At 36.8% G+C, this 21,011-nt stretch overlaps 1 protein-coding gene across 1 annotated transcript in view; it reads right to left on the reverse strand.

Annotated features, from left to right (window-relative positions):
* Window positions 1-21,011, reverse strand: part of CFTR (CF transmembrane conductance regulator) — a 164,831-nt gene that overhangs the window by 70,987 nt on the left and 72,833 nt on the right. Inside the window, exons 12-13 of the mRNA XM_032401186.1 lie at window positions 3,336-3,430; window positions 1,372-1,458 (exon numbers count right to left, since the gene is read on the reverse strand). Of these exons, the coding sequence (XP_032257077.1) occupies window positions 1,372-1,458; window positions 3,336-3,430 (182 nt within the window). The remainder of the gene's footprint in view (window positions 1-1,371; window positions 1,459-3,335; window positions 3,431-21,011) is intronic.

Raw genomic sequence — 21,011 nt, forward strand, 5'->3', positions numbered from 1 at the left:
ATGAAAGAATTGTTAGATAACCTTTAAAGATCCCTGGGGGTCTATATTTCTGCGTCCTTTAAAAATGCCAGAGCTTTCTCATTCTTTACATTTCCTATTAATTTCCTTTTACGTTTTTAAGTTGGCTAGGAATTTAGTTCTCAAGAGCTTATATTAAGACTAATCTGATTTGTTAAAAAAAAAAATCAATAAACCTGAGAACTGAATAATAAATTTGACCCTCCTCTAATAAAATTTCCTTTTAGTTTAAAAGTAAATCCTGACTAGAACCATCTAAGGAGACCAATTTCTTTTAGACATTAAGACATATATTGTATAGAAAGAGGCATCATTCTAGGGGCACCTGGTTGGCTCAGTCAGTTAAGCATCTGCCCTCGGATCGGGTCATGATCTCGGGGTCCTGGGATCTAGCCCTGCTTTGGGGTACCTGCTCAGTGGGGAGTCTGCTTCTCCCTCTCTTCCTGTCCCTCCCTGCCACGCTCACGCTAGCTCTCTCTCTCAATTAAATAAATAAAATCTGAAGGAAGGAAGGACAGAAGGAAGGCAGGGAGGGAGGGAGGGAAAGAAAGAGGCATCATTCTAGATTATACTTTAACATACTAATTTGGCTAACAAAGTTTATATTAGTAAGAAGTTACTTATCACACTCTTAGGACTGTAAAACTCTTAGGTATTAAATTTAAATTCTAGGAAAGGTGCTTCTAGGGGTAATGCAACCATTTTATACACACACACACCTCTACATCCTTATTGCTTAAAACATCTTTATTTTAGAAGAGCATTATAGTAATTCTCCTAAAAAACTACTTTATAGTTCATGAAATCATTTTGAAGCTGAAATCAAGTCATATAACAAACTGCTCCTCTTAGGAATTTTACATACATTGAGCCCTAGTGGGGGCTCCCATGAAATGTATATCCCCAGTTCTGTGTGACTAAGGAAGAAGTTCTGTAGGCGGTACCAAGGTAGATGAATAGTCTGAGCAGTCACCTGCATTAAAACATTCAGCTTGTTTAGTTTCTTAAGAAATATTGTATCTAACACAGAAGAGTAAAAACGTTAAGTACAATAACCAATTCAAATAATATATGCCACAAGGTAATAATACTGCAAAAACTATATAGATAGTGATTGTTGTCACAATAAAATGGAAGAAACTGGTTTACCATGAGGTAATCAGAAAAGGTTTTAAAGGAAGTGATCCTGAATTTTGACTGTGAAGGGAAGATCAGATTTGAGTGAGTGCTATGTCTCTTTCTGCCACAATGAGTCACAATGGTGGCCATAATTCTCAAGGGTAAAATGCAGTCTCTGACGGTGTTCCTTCTCCCCTTTTAGCATGAGCATTATAAATTATTCAAAGAACATACCTTTCAAATATTTCTTTTTCTGTTAAAACATCCAGGTATCCAAAAGGAGAGTCTAGTAGGTATAAATCAGCATCTTTATATACTGCTCTAAAAAGAAAATGGATATTAAATTCGATTTTTTAAATATTTCCTGTCATTTAGTGGAGACAATTCTAAATGAGAAGCAAAAAGGTAAGTCATAAATGATTTTTATGGTTTTCACAATATCCAAGAACGACTGAAGTGGCTTTGCTATGTAAGTGGCATAAGCTAGCAGAAGTTAAACTGAATCACACCATACCATACAATTTAAAATATTGTCTTAAAAAAAAAAGAAAATTTTTAATAATAGTATCTGTGCAGAGCCAAGCACCATGCTATGTGCTGGGAATACAATGGTAAAAATGGCACAGTCCCTGCCCTCAAAGATCTTGCATGTTGGTGGGAAAGCAAAGAAGAAAACAGACTGTTTCAACACTGTAAAATGTCAGAGACCACAACTAAATAGCAGCACTACATAAAAACATTTTCATGTTTTTCGGTGTTGACCACTACCAGCAAATTGTTGTCGCTGTAATATTACTATTGCATTTTGTTCCCCAGAGTTTCAGTCTCTGTACCATATTTACAAGAATTCCAAACAAGGGAAGAATAAATAATTCACAACAAAAATGGACACCCGTATCAGTTTTACTTTTTAAGTTAAAAAAAAAAACTTTATGAGGAAGTAAAATCTTCATCAAATTGATCTGAGAACAGATGAAGATATAGTCCCATATTAATGGAAATGAGATTAAATCTTCACAACATTTAATTTTTCAGGTGTGGCTGTTGGTGACACGACCCCTATCCCACACATAGGATTCAGTGTTTACGTATAATTCTTGGTCCTTTCTATAAAAATTGTATTCAATCAGCTTGTAACTGAGAGAAGTAATTTTTTAAAAAAATCAGAAATGGCAAAAAGGCAAAGTGAAATCTAAAAGAACTTTTGCAGTGTAAATTATTTTTGAAGATAACATGCAAGAGCTAGATAAAAGACCCCATCAAAATGTACCCTCAAGGTCTTTGCTCCCTACTACTCAGTTCTTACTTCTCTCTCTCTCCTTCACATCTATGACCACAGTTTCTCAAGAAATGGAAATAGTACATTCACCATCCAAAACTGGGCAACATATGACAAATTCCAATCAGAATAAGAATAAATAAGGAGCCAACATATCAATAAGTCAATGTGATTTCTTGTTAACGACCTTGGCAACACAGTAAGAATCCTATTCAAATAAAACTGGAGGAACAATTGACTTCTCATATTACCAATAATTTTTTAAACTGAAAGTTACAGTTTAACCACAAAGTTTTCTTCTTGACACAAATTAACTTTACGTGCTTCTCTTTGACAGCTCAAAATGCTTATACTAAGAATGTCTCTACCAAGGGACTTCACTGTCCCCCACAATGTTAGATGTGCTTGTTCTATTTATTTTTCCCTAAAGATTACAGACTTGAAGCCATGTGACATCATTTGCCTTACTATTTTTGTTATGAACATTACTAATTATGTTGAAAATTTGAAAATATATGTTTATGTAAACCAAGAAGGAGAAACAGAAGGTTAAAGCAGGCGAGTGCATTGTGGGGTGGGGGGAAATGGGGGGCCCTGTGATAGACTTAACGAAAACACACTTTTTTCCTTGTGCTATGCAGAATCCCAGAGTTTTTTACTTGTACTAAATCATACCATAAGGCAAACAAATATACAGATGCCAAAGAGCATGCAATTTGAAAAAGCCATCACCTTCATCAAATATGAATACTAAATCATTATCTATATTTCCTAAAGGTGATTCTTAACCTGCTAATAATAAAACCCCAGGCATTTTTCAATTTCAGAAACAGAATATAAAAAATAGAGAAATGTCTATAATTTTTACATGCTTGATATTTACAACAAATGCTCGCTGAACCAATAATCAGATATTCACCTTGCTAAGGAAATTCTTTCTCGCTGCCCTCCACTCAGTGTGATTCCACCTTCTCCAAGGACGGTATTGTCCTTCTCTGCAAACTTGGAAATGTCCTATTATCAAAAACAGGAAGTTAGAGAGCAATTGTTAGTATGTTTCTGAACTTGAAAGGTACATTTTCCTTCAAATGTAATCATATATCAGACTGTGGCTCTAACCATAGCCGAAATTTAAAACACCACATCTCAATTATTTCAAATCCACTTTAATTGGGCAGAACATGGCTGAAATTTTAGAAACAAATTTTTTCTTTATTTTTTAGAATGTCCTTCATGACAGTGAAATAAGAATTGGAAAAGTCAAAAGGTAAACTAAATGTACATGTATGGGTATGTAAACGTGCGTATATTATCCACAGGTCTGCTGTTACCTTCCAATTTAAACTCACTCTTTTAAAAGGAAATCTCCAAACATAAATAAACCTCCTAACAAGAAAAACTAAAAGAATACTATTCACATCCCCTACAGTACCTAAGCATATTGAATGGGTGACCAAGGATACAAGGCAATTCCTTTCCATACTTCTCTCACCCACCTACCACAGTCTTCTTCCCCATCCATCCTCAGCACCTCAATCCTAAGTCTTCTGTCATCTACTCTGCCTCTCCTGTCACCACTGTCCACATGGGTCATAACATCCTTACTCCCAGTTAGTGAACTCCACGCAACACCCATGCCAGGCATTGTAAAAGAAGATTAGAGTTTATAAGAAATAGTCCTTGACTCCTGGTTATTGTTAAGTCTAATTTGGAAGATAAGCCCTAGTCCTGGAGAATGCTAACTAACACCCCAATGACTTAATTAATTCTTTTAATCTAAGTTACAAAGCAGTACACAATTAATTGGCAAATTAATTGTACAGACAACAGAAGTATCTTATAATAGAAAATGCCAGAAGGATTTCTGGAAGACATGAGGTTCGCCTGAGACATGAAGAATGAGTTAGACAGGTAGCACTCTCCCTTTAGTTCAAAAAGGTTGTTCAACCTGTGCTCCTCTCATCTGCAAACATCTACTCTTCTCTTTTGTTACCACCTTCTTCTCTCTCCCTCTACTAAAAAACAAAAAACAAAAAAAAAAAACTTCCATACTATTTCTCCTTTTTCTTTCACAATCCAGAAGCAATCCACCCTCTCTCCTTGACCTACCACCACCATTAACAATATTTAAATTGTCAAAATGGTTACTTCTGTTATTCATTGGTTTCTGTTGTCCACCTTATGAAAGTTAAATAGAACTTCCTATATGAAACTCTAAACTCATAAAGCAGGTAAAGGAACAACTATTCGTTTATATTAAAAACTAAAAAACTATTTGGCAGCTCCTGGAGGCTAGAACCATGCTAGCCACTGCCCCCATGCACTGTTAATGTCAATCCTCCTGACATAGTGGGGCCAGAGGTCTGAGATAAAAAAAACGCTGACATGTTGGAGGACATGCAGTAGGACTCAGTAGAGTTGGCCATGCAGGCGTCGGAGATCGATCACATAGAGACGTCACTGACAGCCAGCAGCCCTGCAGGTGAGGAAGACCTTGGTGGTTGAGACGTAGCAAACCAAGTGCTTCATTTCCTTCTACTGAACTAAATGATTTTTTTTTTTTTAAGATTTTATTTATTTGACAGAGAGAGACACAGCGAGAGAGAGAAACAAGCAGGGGGAGTGGGAGAGGGAGAAGCAGGCTTCCCGCTGAGCAGAGAGCCCGATGCGGGGCTCGATCCCAGGACCCCTGGGACCATGACCTGAGCCGAAGGCAGACGCTTAACCGACTGAGCCACCCAGGTGCCCCTGAACTAAATGATTTTTTTCAACCCATAAGCCAAACCACATATCTAGGATTCTATCCAAATACAAGGACTATAGCTGAATTCTACCCTCCAGAGTCTAAAATCTGTAGCCTCACTGAAAAAGCACCTCAGTCCTTAGGTTTTTCCTGAGCTGGTGGATGAAGCACATCCTCTGTACTTGGTTTAGAGCAAAGAACAAGAAAGCTCGCATGTTTATTTCTCTCCTGCACCACACTGACTTCCCCAAATCCCATTCTCTTTTAAAAAAAATAAATCTTTTAGAGTGAAAAAAATAAAGAACAGTTTGCCTTAGGTGAATGTATTGAGTGCAGGCTTTTATAAAGAAGGCAAATTTTCTAACACATTATTAAAAAGCCAGATGGTGCTAGAATTATTGGAGTTTTCATTTCCTCAGATTTGAATTCAACACCATACTAGTTAATCAGTTAAAAGATTTTAATATTTTTAAAATTTAGAAATAGCAGTAGTTATGTTGATGGTATGATTATGACATAGTTACACTTAGGGAATAGATTATGAATTTAGAGGATACAAAATCCTAGCCCAGTACAAACATTTAATAAAGATTTGTGGAATGAAGGAAGAGAGAAAGAGAGAATGAAGGAAGGGTGGGTAACCAAACATGAAGCAACAAAGAAAGGGGTGCATATAAGAAAAGGAAATGAAGAAAAGTGTACAAAGCAGAGAAAGAAAATGGGAAAGGAATAGTGTCGAAGTAGGTATCTTTAGAAAAAAGCAAGAAGATATTGGCAGAATAAAAGAGACAAGAAAAGTGAAGGGGAAAATAAGAAATAATAGAAGATCATGAATGAACATTTCCACTTTCCCTACTGAATTTAAATGTCCAAGGAGCACAGATGCAATTTTATGACATTAATTTTCTTTTTTTAAGACAACAAATAAGAGGCTGTTCCAGGCAAATTTCTCTCATTTGTCTTTGTGTGTTACAGATATTAACAACTTTTTCTGCTATTTGTTTTCACTCTGTTTATACCATGTGACAATGCAAAATTTTCATTTTCATGAAGTCAATATATCTACCCAAATTCCTATACTGGTTAAAAAGTACTACTCCACTTTCAGGTTGCTCTTGTAATATCCTAAATTTTCTCTTAAAATGTTTATTATTATTATAAAATTAAAAAAAATATTCAAGGTACAATTTTTTTTTTGTACAATGGTGTAAGAATCTAACCTTCTTTCCTTTTAGTTGGATAGCAGACACGATTTATTAAATAATTTTCCTCTGAATTTAAATATCACCTACTATATAGAGAGTTCTCATATTTTCTAAGATCTATTTCTGGGCTCTCTGGTTCCTCTGATCCATTTCCTATTCCTATACTAATACTCTGCTGTTTTTTTGGTTTTGGTCTTTTAATGGCATTAAGTATGATTTAATATCTGACAAAGCACAATTCTTATTCATAAATCTTTTGGCTCTTTTTGCTCATTAAGTCTTCTATATAATAACAATATCAGCAACACCAAAAGTAATAGTAATATTCGCTAATGTATACTGAGGGCTTACTATGTGTCACATACCACTTTAAGCACTTTACATGTATTAACTTTTTAAATATTCAAAACAGCCTTATCCTCATTTTAAATATGAAGAAATTAAAAGTTAGAAAAGATAAATATAATTCCAAAATAGCACAGCTAGTTTGGAGCCAGGATCCACACCAAGGCAGATCTTGTTTTAGATCCTTCAGTAAGAGTTTACTTCATATATTTCCTATATACTTCCTGTTAGATTTATGCCTATTATTTATTTATTTTTATTTTATTTTATTTTTTTAGAGTGAGAGAGGGAGAGCATACACACGTGTGCATAGTGGGGAGGGGCAGAAGGAGAGGGAAAGAGGGGAATCTTAATCAGGCTCCACACCCAGCATGGAGCCAGATGCAGGGCTCAATCTCACAATCCTAGATCATGACCTGAGCCGAAACCAAGAGTTGGACCCTCAACCAACTGAGCCACCCAGGCACCCCATCCCTAATATTTTTAAATTGAGATATAATTGACATATAAAATTGTATTAGTTTCAGGTGTACAACATGATTTGATATATGTATATATTGCAAAATGATTCACACAATAAATTTAGTTAACATCTATCACCTCACACAGTTACAAATTTATTTTTTGTGTGAAAAGAACTTATAAGATTTGCTCTCTTAGTAATCTTCCAATATATACTACAGTATTGTTAACTAATGGCCACCTTGCTGTACATGACATCCGCAGGACTTATTTACTCTAAAACTGGAAGTCTGTACTTTTTGATCACCTTCATCCATTTCGTCCTCTCACACCCACCCCCCGCCCCATCCCTGTTTCTGGCAACCACCAATCTGTTTGCTGTATCTATGAGTTCAAGTTTTTTAAGATTCCACGTGTAAGTGAGATCATACAGTATTTGTCTTTTTCTGTCTCATTTATTTCACTTAGCATAATATCTTCTAGGTCCATTCATGTTGTCGCAAACAGAAAGATTTCATGTTTTTTATGGTTGGATAATATTCCATTATATGTATGTGTATGTAGGTGGAGATAGATAGATAGATAAAATATCTTCTTTTTCCATTTGTCTGTCAATGGGCACTTAGGTTGTTTCCATATGTTGGCTATTCTAAATAATGCTGGAATGGACATGGGGGTACAGATACATTTTCAGGATAGTGACTTTGCTTCTTTTGGTTAAATACCCAGAAGTACAATTGATAGGTCATATGGTAGTAAAATTTTTAATTAAGTTTCCCACAGTGGCTGCACCAATTTACATTCCCACCAGTACCCCTCAGTATTTTATTGTTTATTGTTTTAAACTATTGTGAATTGAATAGCTTTCCATTTTTATTTCTTTTTTTTTAATTAAAGATTTTTATTTATTTGTCAGAGAGAAAGGGAGAGAGCACAAGCAGGGGGAGCTGCAGGCAGAGAGGGAGAAGCAGGCTCCCCGCTGAGCAAGAAGCTGGATGCGGGACTCGATCCTAGGACCCTGGGATCATGACCTGAGCTGAAGGCAGCCGCTTAACCAACTAAGCCACCCAGGCATCCCTCCATTTTTATTTCTTGATGACCGTTGCTAGCATAAAGAAAAGCTAGTTATTTTTGTATGCTTATCTATTATCCAGCCATCTTATTGTACTCCCTTAATAATCCTAACAGACTTTTGTTTTCTGTTTGTTTGCTCTTTGCTAGAACCTCTTTGGGTTTTCTTTGTATAAACAATCTTTTCACAAACATTTAATATTGCCCCTATTTTAAGACAAATGACATTAATTTTTCACCATTTAAAATCCTGTCTACCTCAGGATGTTGGGTTAAAAAAAGTTACTGTATTTATGAAGTTTCCTTCTACTTCTATTTTTACTTTAAATTCTTATTATAAATGACTGCTGAATTTTATGTACACTTGTAGCATCTACTGACCCTGCTATATGGTTTTCCTCCTTATCAATATAACAAATTATACTGTATTTAAAGATTTCTTTATATTGCAATACAAGCACCCTTGCATTTCTATCATAAATCTTGCTTGGTCATATTTTATCATTTCTTATACCATGTTGGAATCTATTTATTAATATTTTATCTGATAACATTTTATTTGAATATCTGTATCATTAGTATGATTAGCTATAGTTTTATTTTTATGTTATTTTTCAGATTTTGGTACTAAGACTATTCTGGCTCTATAAAAATGGGAGAAAAGAGAACCCTTGTGCACTGTTGGCAGGAATACAAAAAGTGAAATAAGTCAGAGAAAGGCAAGCACCTTATGATCTCATTTATATGTGGGATCAAAAAAAAAAAAAAAAAGCCAAATGAACGAACAAAACAGAAACAGATTCACAGAGAACAAACTGGTGGTTGCTAGAGGGGAGAGGGATGGGGGATAGGCAAAATAGGGGAAGGGGGATAAAAGGTATAAACTCTAAGGCACAGGGATATAATGTACAGTATAGGGAATAAAGTTAATAGTACATAACAACTTTGTATGGTGACAGATGGTAGCTAGATTTATCATGGTGATCACTTCATAATACATATAACTGTTGAATCAATATGCTGTATACCAGAAACTAATATAATATTGTATGTCTACTACACTTCAATTTTTAAGAAAAGAAAACTAGTTGAAGAGTTTTCCATCTTTTTCTCTGGTTTGGTATAGTTTAAATAATAGAGGAAGTATATGTTACTTAAGGGTGAGATACAATTCAATTATAAAATCATCTAATGATAGTGTCTTTTGAACTAGTAGACACTAAACCAGCTTTACAATGGTAATATATCTACTCAAGTCCTTTTGTGCTTTGAAATAAATTTTGATTACTTGCTAGTAAATCATCCAGTTTCTGTGGGTGAGGAAATTTTTTTAGGTTTTTAATTTTGGATAGTAGCTGTGATAACCTCTGGTTAGATGTACCACACTTAAAAAAAAAATGGCATTTTATACACCATTAAAATGCTGTTGAGGAAAGCATTGCTAGAAGACAAAAAATCTTGTCTAACACTTAAGACATATTCAATTTCCTATTAGTTTAGATCCCCTCCAAGTAATTTTGAAGATCTCTTCTCTTAAGCTAAGACAGAATTAAACATTTAATGATTTTATTAGGGGAAATACTGGTGCATAAGGAAACAGGGAAGGGGGCAGGGAAGGCTGGGAGATATGTCAGACCTTAATGCAAGTCCAACCCCCAAGTGAAGGAGAGAAGGACAGAAGGTTGGACGGAAGGACCCTAGACCACTGTCTAAATCTAACTGACTCTTGGAAAGCCATCTGGGAGTCTCTGAACCAATATCACTTAATAAGTAAGTCCCACATCCTCTAAACACAAATCTGCTTTAGTATCGTGCCACACTCAATGATCCACGGGAAGCTACCTGTGGAAGAACACAAACTCCGTGAGTGAAGGATTTCATGTATAGCAACTGGGGCCACTGTTCAGTTCCACTGCCTACAACAGTGGTCTGTAAGGCATAGCTCATAATCACCACAATACCTGACCCCCCCCGCCCAAATTGGCAAAGGATATGAAATCAGAATGGCAAACAAACATGAAAGTATGTATAACCTCACCAGTAATCAGGGAACTACAAATTAGGGGGAAAAAAAGAGATAGGACTTTTTACAAATCAGAATGGCAAAAATTAAAGTATCAATAACAAGAACTTTCAATGATGTGAATCAATGGGAACACTCATAAATAACTGGTGGTAGTATAAATTGGTGCAACTACTTTAAAGTGCAACTTGGCAGTATCTAGTAAAATTTGAAATGTTCCTATGTACCCAAAAACATCTCAATTCAATTGCTAGATATCTACTCCAGAGAAATTCTTACAGATGTGCAAAAAGAAATATTCAAAGATTTTCATTGCAGTATTGTGTAAAATCTTGGAACAATCTAAATGTTCATCAGTAGCAGAATGAGTAAATAAATGTGACATAGGAATATAAGAATGAAATATATTTCCACATATAAGTAGCATGGCTAGACCTCAAAAAGATAATAGGAACAAAGAAACCAAGTTGAAGAATGATGTGTGGAAAGTCTACCACTTACATAAATTTAAAGCCACCCAAACAAAACTGTTAAATATTTATTGATAAGTACATGTATACATAGGTGTAAATTCAATTAAATGGATCAGAAAAGTACATATCACACTCATCATAGTGACTGCTTCAAGGTTGGGGATTTGTGAAAAAATGATGGTAGAAAGATTTGGTTAAAAATTCTACTTCGAATTTGTCCAGGCCCCTAACAAAGCAGTCAGAAAACAGGGATGTTGTCATATAATTGTTTCCTATCCAGAATGGATACTAGGATACAGACTATCTTTCAAAAAGCATGAAAATAAAAGATTCCCACATCTGAAAAAATTTGAGGTTCTGAGCTAGCATATTTGGCTTCCTTTTCTGGACGGAAGCCATTTATGAAGAGAAATGTATAAATGTGGATAATTTAATAAGTTTCTCAAAGAGTGTAATTCATAGGAAACAGCTGAGATTGAAAGGAAACAAAGTAGTTGAGATAGATTGACTAGAATTGTAAATAAGCTCATTATTTTAAGATCAAACAAATTAGTAATACCAATATCCTGTTGCTCATATGAGTACTTGCTCTGATTGCCTAGTTTATTGTTCATTTGTAGATTTCTTTATTAGTGTTTGGCTATTTCTACTTGGTTAAACATAAAACACTTTTGTATAAAGTATTAAACATTTATCTTTGCTGATTACTAAGGGCACTCAATTCTGATAATATATTTATCTTAAGGGTGTTGGTTTTAAGCCTTCACAGCAGATTTTCTTTTATGTGAAAATTATAAACTGAAAAAAAATTGTACCGCTTGGTACTCTTGAGTTTGACAAGCACTGTAAGGGCATGTGTTACTTAGAGAAGACTCGCACAGAGAGACAAATGCTATTTCTCCTCACCGGCACACAACTTGAGTTCCTCTGGAGCTATCCATAAAAATTGTTGGAGGAAATCATTCAGTGCCATTAAGATGCTGGGCATGATGTAACTTCTTATGTAAAAACTGACTACTGAGATTTTTAAATAAAAAACCTAAGCCATAACATAAATCAAATATAAACTTTTAAACATTGTGTTAAACTTTCTTGTTGAAGGAGACCCTGAAAAACCTTTTTCTGAAGCCCTGCTACACCATCATTTCATCTTTTCATAATTTCCTCAGCACAGTTTATCTATAGATAAAATCAAATATGTGGATCATTGGTTCTCAAAGTGAAGTACATGGACCAATTATTTCAGAATCACCTGGGGAGCTTGTTCAAACTGTTGTACCTACTCTTACTCAGATGAATTAGAGAAGAGCCCAAGAATTTGCATCTTGTGGTTATTCTACCTGCTCATACAGATCCTTACTCTTTTGGCTAACTTCCTTTACAATACGCTGGTCAGAAAGGCAAATGCCAACGTCAAAGGATTCTGTGCATATAATATATTAGGCCTGTTTGAGATTGTAAAACACTTGAAAATACCTAGATAAAGAGTATGAGAGAAGGTCAAAGTAATACTATAATAAGTGTGCAATAAAGATTAACTTACTATTAAGAAATGTATAATATGCCCAATGTGAAATATGCACTTTTTGCACAAATGTTTATCATTTTACTTTTTAAAAATGCACCTAAACACCACCCTAATATTATTCAACTGAGCCAGACAAACCAGAAGTTGTTAAAGAGGAATTGCTAATATAAAGCTCACTAACTGACTTGAACATACAACAGAGGAATGATATAGGGTGTCATTACATTAAAGAGAGGGAGAACTTTAAGAAAAGGGTGGAGTGTTACATTTAATGGTTCTTTGCAATTCTGCAATATTTGCTGAGTACCTTTGAGCTTTCTGTGACTTTGTAGATATGAAAACATCATAAACCTTGTTTTAAGGCTACCTTATCACTCTTTAGAACAACCTTGACAATATAGCTGCTTGTGGTAAGGGAGAAGGGTGTGAAGCGTGGGTTGAGAGAACATGAACTTTAGAGGTAATAACATGTAATAAAGCATGTTTTTAACAGTAAATCACTAGACAGTGCCAATGTTATTAATGTTTAATAATTAGTAAGCACTGTGCTTTATACACAAGGAAAATGAGCAAGGAGGGAGACAAAAAGAAGTGTTGCGAGAACAGAGAGAAGGGGTAGGGAGAACAGAGGAAGGGAAGGAGAGAATGCGAGAAAGCTAAGAGAGCTCTAGAAAGAGAGCAAAAGAATGAATTTTAACCATTTTTGCACATAGCTTTTGTAAACATGGATGTTATCTTAAGAGTGTTGAGTAGTTCTATATGATTTATCAACAGAAGTTAACTTCTATAGCAGTAAATACACATGAATGAATTCATAAATTAAAACTTGGAGTTCTGCTTATTAGGAAAGATAATTTGTTGATTACAAGTAGCTGTACATAGAAACACTGGTTAAAGATTAATCTTTGTTAGAAGTTTAAGAAGTGAGAACTTTTTATCAACTTGAAAAATAAAAGCTCTTTTTTCATTGAGATTTGGTACTGACCAAATTTATAGCAGAACACTCAAATTCCAATATAATTTATATTGCAGCCAACAAAAGTACAGAAAGCTATTTCTTTCATGTAATGGATGTTACAGTCTTGTCACCAGTATTAAACTATTGTTTAACATTCAGAGATATACATATATATATGGTTTTATGTATGAACTTTTGAGTATATACGTAATTCTGTTAATATCTCTATCCTTCTTTAGTGTTTATTTCTGCATGTATGTAGGTCTGTATTTGTATTTGAAAATAACATAAGCATTTTTAAAGGAAGAACCGTGAAATGCAATGATTTAAGGTGTCCCTGGGTAAATACTCCCAAGGAAGTAAAGTTAGAAAAGATACTTAAACAAAGAATCTTGTTTCTCTTATTCTGACTCTACATTACATTCATATAACTTCTGGACTCCAGATTTCAGATTCTCTGAAATGACATTTAAAAATCTAGTTTTTAAAAGCTTCCTAGATGATTTTGATTCAGCTGGTCTAAGAACTGGCATTTAGGAAGTTGTTAATTCCTTTACTATCTCTTCTAGGTCTACCCACCCAAGATTCTGGGACAAATCCAATGCCTGATAAAGCACTTCTTTCCCAGTACTATGCCGCACATTACTGTGCTATCCTATGGTTGATCCTGCTCTGGACTTGGTAATTCAGCTCCCAGCTCCCTAGTACCTAAGTCAGCTTTGGAATTCAGTTCCTTAGAAGCCGGTCTTCAACACTCAGTCACCCATTTCCTCTGAAATAATCCCACCATGATCCTTATTCTCTTAAGACCTGACTTTGGAGCCCCCGCTGCTCAACTCGCCCCAAGCAGGCTTCCTCCCCTCTGTGGGCTGCCCACCTACTTGGACTTCCATATTTTAAATTTGAGGCTATGAGGCATGAAGAAGAGATTCTGCCTCACGGGGAAAGGAAAAGGAGAAGACAATTTGGAAGAGGATCTGGGAAGAAATTTCCTGACTTATTTAAATTTCAAGTGTGTAGTATAGGTGGCTTTCCCAAGATACGCTTATTTAGGACCATGTGGCTTGACATATCATTTCCATGAAAACAAACAGCCTGCAAATAGTCTTCACAACTATGTCATGGAGTTCTCAATGCCATTAGGTCACAAGGCTTTGTTATCATAATCTTTCCCTTTACAAATGGCAGATTTACAATCTTAATGGTTTAATGATACTGTTAACATCACAGTAAGATTAATTAGCCTAAACTTCTAACTTAAAGTCAGCAATGTTCAATGGGTAAGTCCTTAGAGTCTAATATAGAGTTTCTTTTCCAATAAGCAATAACCCTAATAGAGAACAGAAAAAAGATAAGGAGTCAGAAGACTTGGATTCTCTTGCTGGTCCCATCAATTATGGATCTTCAACAAGTCCCTTAAAAATTTTACTTCCTTTTTTTCAAAATTGGAATGACAGTATTTCATAAACTTCTAACCACAACATCTCCATTATCACCCTCCAATTTGCATATTATATTAGATGAATCTTCCTAAAATGTTGTTTTTATTATGGCACTCCCCCCAGTAAAGAAAAGCCAGCACAGAGGATGCTGGAGACCCATTTGCTCTCCTCCTAGGGTACTTCCCTGTGCTCCCACCAATTACCATGTTTCTCTGACTTCTCTGCAGCTGGAATGCCGGATGAGAATTGGATTTCACCAACTGGATTTACATGAAACACAAAAGTGGAACAGATGAATTTGTCTTTCTGCCTCTTTTGGCTTTTTTTTTTTTTAATTGCTGGCATATGGAAGGACAGAAACCATGATCTGACTGTCCTCTCCCAGTTCAGCTATCACAATATACCCCTGTCTTTCCAGACCCCAGTCTTGCTTCCCTACCTAGAGCTCCTGCAAAAGTGCAACCCTCTCTCCTGGCTCCCGGCCCATTTCATTCTACACTCTAGCAACAGAGAACTGACTACAGGTCCTCAAATATACAGTGCTCCCTCTGAGCTCTAGGCCTTGTACATTCTGTTCTCTTTCTGGAATGTTCTCCTTGTTCTTCTTCACTCAAATGACTCCTACACATCCAACATCTCTCACCTGAGATGTCACTTCCTCCAGGGAAGCCTTGCCTGAACTTCTAAGATCAGATTAAATGCTACTTCTCTGTACTCATTTAAGGACCCTATATTAATCCCTATCATAGAATTAACTAATCAATTCATCAAACTGCTCTGGTTTTTATTTGGCCATCTCCACTAGAATAAAAGCCCCTTAAGGACAGGGATTGTGTCTTGTTCAGTAATAATTCCCAGAGTTGGGCAGAGTCCTTAGTTCAATGTTTACACTCACAAATACTTACTAGATGAGTGAATATATATATAAATATTTACTAAGTGAGTGAATATCTATCTACACACAGACACACATATATATATCTTTCCCCCCAAATATCTGTAAGTCAAAAATTAATTGCAGACAGAGACCCTTGCTACACTTGCAGGCAGCATCCAGAGTGCCTAACATACTACTGTGTCCATAGGAGGAACTCAAATATTTGTTGAAATCAACTTTTTAATTTAGTAAATTTGAATCGAGGCTAGCTAAACCTTCTGAATAAAAATTAGGTATTATAGACTTCGTTCTGAAAGACATTGATGGTAATACAATTGTCATTTCGGGGGCTGATTTGTTAAGAGAACACTTGTACTCAGAATTTTTAGAAAAACCGTTTCTCTTCCTACAAAGACCTTTATGAACATGACTGAGTTCTAAGGTTCTATGAAAATATAAGTGTAAGATCTTCCCTTGATCTTGTTTTATTAGCCATTGTTACAAAGAGGAAAATTCCAAGAGTTTTGCTCAGAATCCCAGTTCTTCAGGAGGGATGAAACCTTAGGCATAGACATAATGATACATCATGGCTTTTACTTTCGGAAAACTTCATGATTTTTTTGTTTTGTTTTTTAATACGAAAACCTACCTTAAATATCTTCATTTCGTTATTTATTCACGAGATAGCCTAGTCCCAGACCATTATAATTAAATTTTTATAATACTGTTCTGTTGACTTGCCCAAATCTTCCTAAGACGAGCAGTCTTACAGTTATTTTGGTTTTAGAGATGTAAAACTCTCATTTGTTAAGCTGATAATTAATTCCAGGATTTGTAATTTCAATTCCTAAAGTCAGGTTCACACTGTTAGAATTCAGCACAGTTTCTCTTTGATGCAAACTCTAAGCAAAGTTGTCACTGGATAACGAGAAAGTGAGAATTCAATGGACCGATGTGTGCAAAGTGCTTAGCACAGCAGAGCTGACATGTGCTCACTAGACAGATGTTAGCTAGTGTTTATTTTTAAGTTCCAGGGCTCAGATGAAGTGAAATAACAGTTCAGTTCAGGAAACGCTATGGCATTTCTGTTAGGTTCTGGTTCAATGGTTTTATAAAATAAATGTACTTGCTTCATATTACAGTAAATAAATGGCAGTGCTTTCCAACTTAATTACCTATTAGGAGAAAATTACAGGTGGTTCATGGTGCAGTTATTAAGTGTGGTTTATTCTGGTTTAGGGGACATAGTTCAATGTGTTTCAAATATCTGTTTTACGTCTCCATTATGTCTTGGCTGCTACTGAATGCAAATGTTAATTCATATGGCCTCTTTTTATTTACAGATCTCTCAAATGAACATTCCTGAATTCTCCTATATTGGTGGACTGACCATCCAAAGGTTAAGCCTCTGTTCATACAGGTTAGTTTTGGCCAGATCTGGATATCCAGAGGTCAAATTCAATTTAATTAGACTTGCGGTATGTGCATGATGGAATTTATTTTCCAGAACAGTCCTTAACTCATTTCTTTGCTTACTTCCCTCCCAAGTTTTTCATATTTCTTGCCAATTTCCCTCCCAAGTTTTTTTTTTTTCCTTTAGCAACTTCTTGCCAATTTTCCTCCTAATTTGTTTTCTTCTAGTGACTTAAAGATGAAAACTGCCAAGCAGTGGTGGTAGAGAAAACACACACAGATTTTAATTCTGCAACTTAACATAGTAAATATTTTTATTACAATGCATATATAATGGCTGCCAAGACAAATACTTAATGAAGACCATTTTGCGGTTACAAAAGGATCTCAACAGCTCTGTGGAAACCGATTACATATCCTAAGTCCCTAGCTGCTTCTCATATCCCACGCCCCACCTCCCACCACGCACTATCATAAAAGCCAAACCCAGGTACTTTTACGAGAGAGTGAGTCACTGAATATAGTCAATCCAACTACCCATTATCCAAACACCAGCCTGCCTAGAATTCTCTTGCTGTCAGCTGTGGGGCTCTGTGGTAGGGCAAGGTATTGGTGAAGTGTAAAAAAAAAAAAAAGCAGTATCCTGGAAATAAAAAAAGACAAGAGAACAATGAAATCTGTCCCTCTTTTAATAATGAAACAGGGTTACAATCTCCTTAAGGGACCTTAAGGGATAAGTAAGTTAATAAGGGCCCAGTTACACAGAGTCCTCTTTTTAAGCTAGCAAAATCCCCAGTGCTGGTTACAAAAGCAAACAAATATTTAGGAGGACCCTCAGGGCCAGTCTGGTTACATGGAAAGAAAAGAATAAGTTAATGGGCACCGGGATATAAAATGGTATCTTAAAAAAAAAACCAAACAACTCTACATTTGTCTACGAATCCATGGTACCATCATCTAGATCCAAAGTAGGAAACGTAAAGCAAGACATGGAGATGTTCCTAAAGGAGAACTGAAGGCGAAGGACCTGCACCTGACTTGCTCCCTCGCGTCTGCACCCTACAAGTCATTCTATCAGCACAGAGCTGTCTCCACGCCCTTCCCCGTGATAACGTCTTCAAGCTATCCCTCTGAGGGAAGAGTTTTCAACAAACTGAAATCGGAAAACTATGTGAAATATGTTGTGCATGCTGTTTCCCAACCACGCCAATTTACACCTACCTGCCCGCTCCTAGGACAGCATACATCACTACATACCAAGTGCTCTGTAGATATTAGAGCTGAACAAAAACACAAAAATGAGGAAGAAAATATCCCATTCTCATCTCCAGTTCCAAGTCTGGCTGGAGCACGTTCAGAAACAGATCAACGCTGGCCGTCAAAATGAAAACAGGTGGACTCACAGCTGTTTGTACTGGGGGCCAGGGGCCACAGGGGGGACGCGGCCAGGGTGACTGTGGCGGGCACCAGCCGCTCCACCCTCAGGGACACTGCGGGTGTGTCGTGGTCCTCCGCTCCAAACTCCCCCACGCTCAAAAAAGAAAAACTTCCCTTGGGAAGGCCCCCACTGGCCTCTTCTTGAAAGGTGGGGAACACTTGTTTAACAACGACAAGAAAATTACCAAAATTGGAAACTCTTAAGGACTGAAAATAGAGGAGACCTTTGGTTTTGACTAAGATAGTCCAGCACTTCTAATTCCTTTCATTACTCCAGGAGTAACGTCCTCCCGCCATGGAATCAGCATCTCCTCCAACCCTGAGACTGCAAGGCTCGGAGGGGAACACATGCTGAGCACAATTCCCGGAATGGCATGCCTACTCCAAAGTACTGCTGAAACGGTCACCTCATAAGAATTCACCAGACTGCCTCTCCACGCCCTGCGTGGAATATACCAAAATAAACTTTTAAGAGTCACGGCTCTCAAGCAATTCACCATGTAGTTGGATAGGTAACAACATACAGGGAATATTCAGCAACAAGAAGAGAAGCAGACACGCTATACATTCAGTGTATTCACTGCATTTGCCAGTCTCAAGTACAAAGAATTTAGGGTGCTGGATGTGTTTGCCTATTATAAGATGACTGGAAAGACCTAGTTGCAAAAGTCAGCAGGACAGGAGGGAGCAGGGACCCAGAGATCATTAGAAACAAAAGCCTGGGGCACCTGGGTGGCTCAGTCGTTAAGCGTCTGCCTTCGGCTCAGGTCATGATCCCAGGGTCCTGGGATCGAGCCCCACATCGGGCTCCCCACTCAGCAGGAAGTCTGCTTCTCCCTCTCCCACTCCCCCTGCTTGTGTTCCCTCTCTCGCTCTCTCTCTCTGTCAAATAAATAAATAAAATATTTTAAAAAAAAAGAAATGAAAAGCTAAGTGTTTTGACAATTTAAGGCAAAGGGGAAGAAGAGCCAAGTGTGCATTACAAAAGCAAGATGCACGTCATCATCGTTATAACAATTACTTATTCAAGCCCACCTACTGGTGTCCTCCACTGGAAACTTTGTTAGTAAGACCTGTGATCTTTCTGCCTTGATCAGATGTCTCAGTTCTATGTAATTCACCTCCACGTGCTTCCTTCCTAAACCCATAGCAATCCTACCTGTCCCCCTTTCCAGTTCCCATTGTGCAGGGAATCCTTAATCCTAAATCACTGTCTTTCTTCTAATTTCTTCAGAAAAAAAAACCCTCAGTCTTCCCTGAAGGCCCATTTTCCCTGATGCCCTTTCCTTTGGATGGAAATAGTATATAAATATGGCATTCTTGATCTCCTCACAATGCCTCTGCTTAACTTCTGTTTCTTCTTGTCCCTCACAACCATTATCTGGATTACTGAAATAGCTCCTGCTAGTCTCCCCTCTAGTCAGAACAGCAAATACTACTACTACCACTATTATTAGTACTACTACTATTACTACTACTATTACTACTACTGGCTGTTTTATTTATTAAGTACTTTTGGTGTGCCAGAAAAATCTACAAAACTCTACAAAATAAATAATATAATCTCCATATTACAGAGGATAAAACTCAGTGTATAATAGGATTAAGTAACTTTCTTTAGTAACCTAACTCTGTCAAATTTCAAGATATACGTTCTTCCTGCCATCCCACAGTTTCAAAATGCACCCACCTTAATTCTGTTTCTCATATTACAGCCAAAGTGATATATCTAAAATGCAAAACTGCCTGCATCCTTCTTCCCCTGATTAAACCTCTCCAAGACAAAATTCCTGAGACTGGTGTACAAGGCCCCCAGGCCATGGTCCTCTGGGTTCATTCCTCCCTCCACACTCAGTGTCCCCCAGTTATACTCTGGTTCTATGAAGATGCTTGTGGTTCCCTGCACTAACCAACTGGTTTCACATCCTGTGTTTCTGCTCAGTTGCTTTTGTCCAGAATACCCTTCCCATTTTTACTCATCCATCGGACTGCCCACTTTTACAGAAAGCCTTTCCTAAAATGCTGAGGCAAGCCAAAAGCCCTCAACTGGGCTTCCGCAATGCCCTAAGAATACCTTTATCCCAACACTTGCTATCTCTTTCTGTATGTTTTCCCCCAACCAACCTATAAGTTATTTGAGGGAAGGGATAATGTTTTCATTTTGTACCCACCCTGACCCCACCACAGTGAACAGTGTCTGGTACAGAGTCATGTTTTGGGGTGTGAAAGGCACATAGAAACTAGAATCACCTCCCAACCCCATTGCCATTTCTGGAGCATGCAACCAATGTGCCTGAACTCCAAACTGTCCAATGCCATCTGTTTTCTTCCATAGAATACTCCAACTTTTGTTGATTGGGTCATGAAGAACAACTACCATATTTACAGATAACAACTTTTATCATTTTTTCTTATAACCACTTTCGTCATCATCAAAATTCACATTGATGACTTTTCATGGCCATCATGGTTCCCCATCTTAATTACACCAAGTTCCATTGTATTTCCATAGTAGTCACTCACTAACAAGAACTGACTCTAAGAACGTATTTATCTTACATCACACTCTCTAGCAGTATTCTCCACCTCAGAACAAAGTAGAAATGAGATAATATTTA

This window comes from Phoca vitulina, unplaced genomic scaffold, assembly GCF_004348235.1.
Source record: "Phoca vitulina isolate PV1807 unplaced genomic scaffold, GSC_HSeal_1.0 scaffold4, whole genome shotgun sequence".
Classification (NCBI taxonomy): Eukaryota; Metazoa; Chordata; class Mammalia; order Carnivora; family Phocidae; genus Phoca; species Phoca vitulina.